The following is a 1998-nucleotide window of genomic DNA, read 5'->3' as shown; positions in this document are numbered from 1 at the left end:
GAAAAGAGAAGAAAATAATAGAAGAGATGACAGAAAATGCAGAAACGTAGCGACAATCTGGAGAGAAATGGGTCGAAGATTGGCCAGGTTAACCGGCAGCTGAGGAGAAGTTATGATGTCATTTACATTTCAAAAACCAGAAGCCATTCATTTACGAATGTGATTGCACTTTAGTTGACATATTTAAATGTTCAGATATTAAGATTTGAATGAGGCAAAATAACATGCTTTTTCTCTCAAATATATTGTTAGAATCATTTGTTTCAGATGTACTGTAATTATTTTCTGCATAAAAATTAATTTGGTGTTCAAAAAGTCTTTTTTCAAACTTGAGTCTTGAAAAAGAGGGGGTCGTCTTATAATCAGGGCCGTCTTATATTCGGGCCAATACGGTATATCTGCGTTGCAAGATGGCCGCCCGGCACAAGTTTTCTGTCCCAGACTGCAGTTCAGCATCAATTTGTGAAGCTTCATGGCAAGTCTCTCGAAACAGGATCTGTTCTGTGCGAAAGGCGCGCCACCACCTGTGCTGATGAAAACGCAGAACTCTGTCAGCGGGCGTTCACACAAAGCCAAGGAAAGTCTATCCGACGGTCTGCACACCAGAACTCAGCATCAACAAAATCGCTTGATTCAGCGAATGCTTCAGCGAGTGATAACACATTTCCCAGACCGACTTGCGGTTGTTCTGAAGCTTCAAACGGAAGATTGTCTCGCTCAATAACAAGTCTGGCCTTGAGGCTGCCCTATTTGGACAACAACAAGCGACATCTTCTCTCAGCCGGATGTGAAATTTCTCTGGCATTTATGCGGAACCGTCGCCACCCTCTCTAAGCCGCCGCCCCCGCAACCCCCCTGGAGAGGACAACACATGGTCAGAAAGTATTTTCCTCTTTGCAAGGGGTAGCAAAGTCTGCTCTGCGATCCAAGAGGAATTTTAATAAGTGGTTTCTTGTACCGGAGCATCTGCGAGGCAGACAGCTGCCATGGCTCCGACATGATGGACAATTGCAGAGAGGTTGTTGTCATGGTTTGTGCCAATTAAAAGCTCTCCTTTAATTGTGACGTATCGTCACATAAACGTGATTCTCAAATCACTTTCATTGGTTTTAGGATTATGAAACGGTCCTTGAAAAACTGTCTCTCCCGTCGCGGGCCCCCGGAAGCAAAAAAATTGGAGAACGCCGAGTGTAAATGGACCGTTGTACAGGAACGAATATTTGACGTAGTCCCATGACTAACGTTACCATCGACTCAACAGGGGATCAGTACTGTGGGGGCAGATTGGACAAACCATCTGGAACGTTCAAAACTCCCAACTGGCCTGACAGGGACTACCCAGCCGGCGTCACCTGCTCCTGGCACATAGTGGCACCAAAGAACCAGGTAAAAAAAAAAATTTGGCCTGAATACATGTGAAGCATTTTTGGAGAGTACTTGATGAAAGACTCTGTGATTTCGCTGCAGATCATTGAAGTCAAGTTTGAGAAGTTTGACGTGGAGCGAGATAACTATTGCCGCTACGACCACGTCTCCATTTTCAACGGCGGCGAGATCAACGACGCCAGGAGGATCGGGAAGTACTGCGGAGACAGTCCCCCGGCGTAGGTCTCACGTCTTGTTTATTTTGGCGCGTTTTAGTTTGGACCCTGTCGTCTCATCCCAGCAAATCTCATTCATACCCAATCTCAGCCGATATCGTATCTGTGTCATGTCATATCGGTCTCGCATCTCACTGTGTAATCACCATTTTATATATATATATATATATATATTCATACTAGAAAAATTGAGAATACCCGAACCGATACCAGGTATCGGTATCAAGCTGATACCAGCCCGATATCACATATTGAGCTGATACCAGCCCGATACAAGATATCACTATCGATCTGATACCAGCCCGATACCAGGTATCGTATCGAGCTGATACCAGCCTTATTTTAAGATATTCGCGGTTGCTGCCGATACCAGCAACAGATACTTAAGGAAATAACG

The 1998-nt window shown here is 44.8% G+C and overlaps 2 protein-coding genes across 2 annotated transcripts in view; both read left to right on the top strand.

Annotated features, from left to right (window-relative positions):
• pcolce2b (procollagen C-endopeptidase enhancer 2b) overlaps nucleotides 1-1998 on the top strand; it is a 13907-nt gene that overhangs the window by 2090 nt on the left and 9819 nt on the right. Inside the window, exons 4-5 of the mRNA XM_019883706.1 lie at nucleotides 1332-1386; nucleotides 1468-1604. Of these exons, the coding sequence (XP_019739265.1) occupies nucleotides 1332-1386; nucleotides 1468-1604 (192 nt within the window). The remainder of the gene's footprint in view (nucleotides 1-1331; nucleotides 1387-1467; nucleotides 1605-1998) is intronic.
• LOC109524191 (procollagen C-endopeptidase enhancer 2-like) lies at nucleotides 1233-1972 on the top strand. Its single transcript, XM_019883871.1, has 2 exons — nucleotides 1233-1386; nucleotides 1468-1972. The coding sequence occupies exons 1-2, from the start codon at nucleotides 1234-1236 to the stop codon at nucleotides 1606-1608; spliced, it is 294 nt and encodes a 97-aa protein (XP_019739430.1). The 5' UTR covers nucleotide 1233; the 3' UTR covers nucleotides 1609-1972.

This window comes from Hippocampus comes, unplaced genomic scaffold, assembly GCF_001891065.2.
Source record: "Hippocampus comes isolate QL1 unplaced genomic scaffold, H_comes_QL1_v1.1 scaffold527, whole genome shotgun sequence".
NCBI classification, from domain to species: domain Eukaryota; kingdom Metazoa; phylum Chordata; class Actinopteri; order Syngnathiformes; family Syngnathidae; genus Hippocampus; species Hippocampus comes.
The sequence above is the reverse complement of the archived record's forward strand: the minus strand, read 5'-3'. Positions and strand labels throughout refer to the sequence as shown.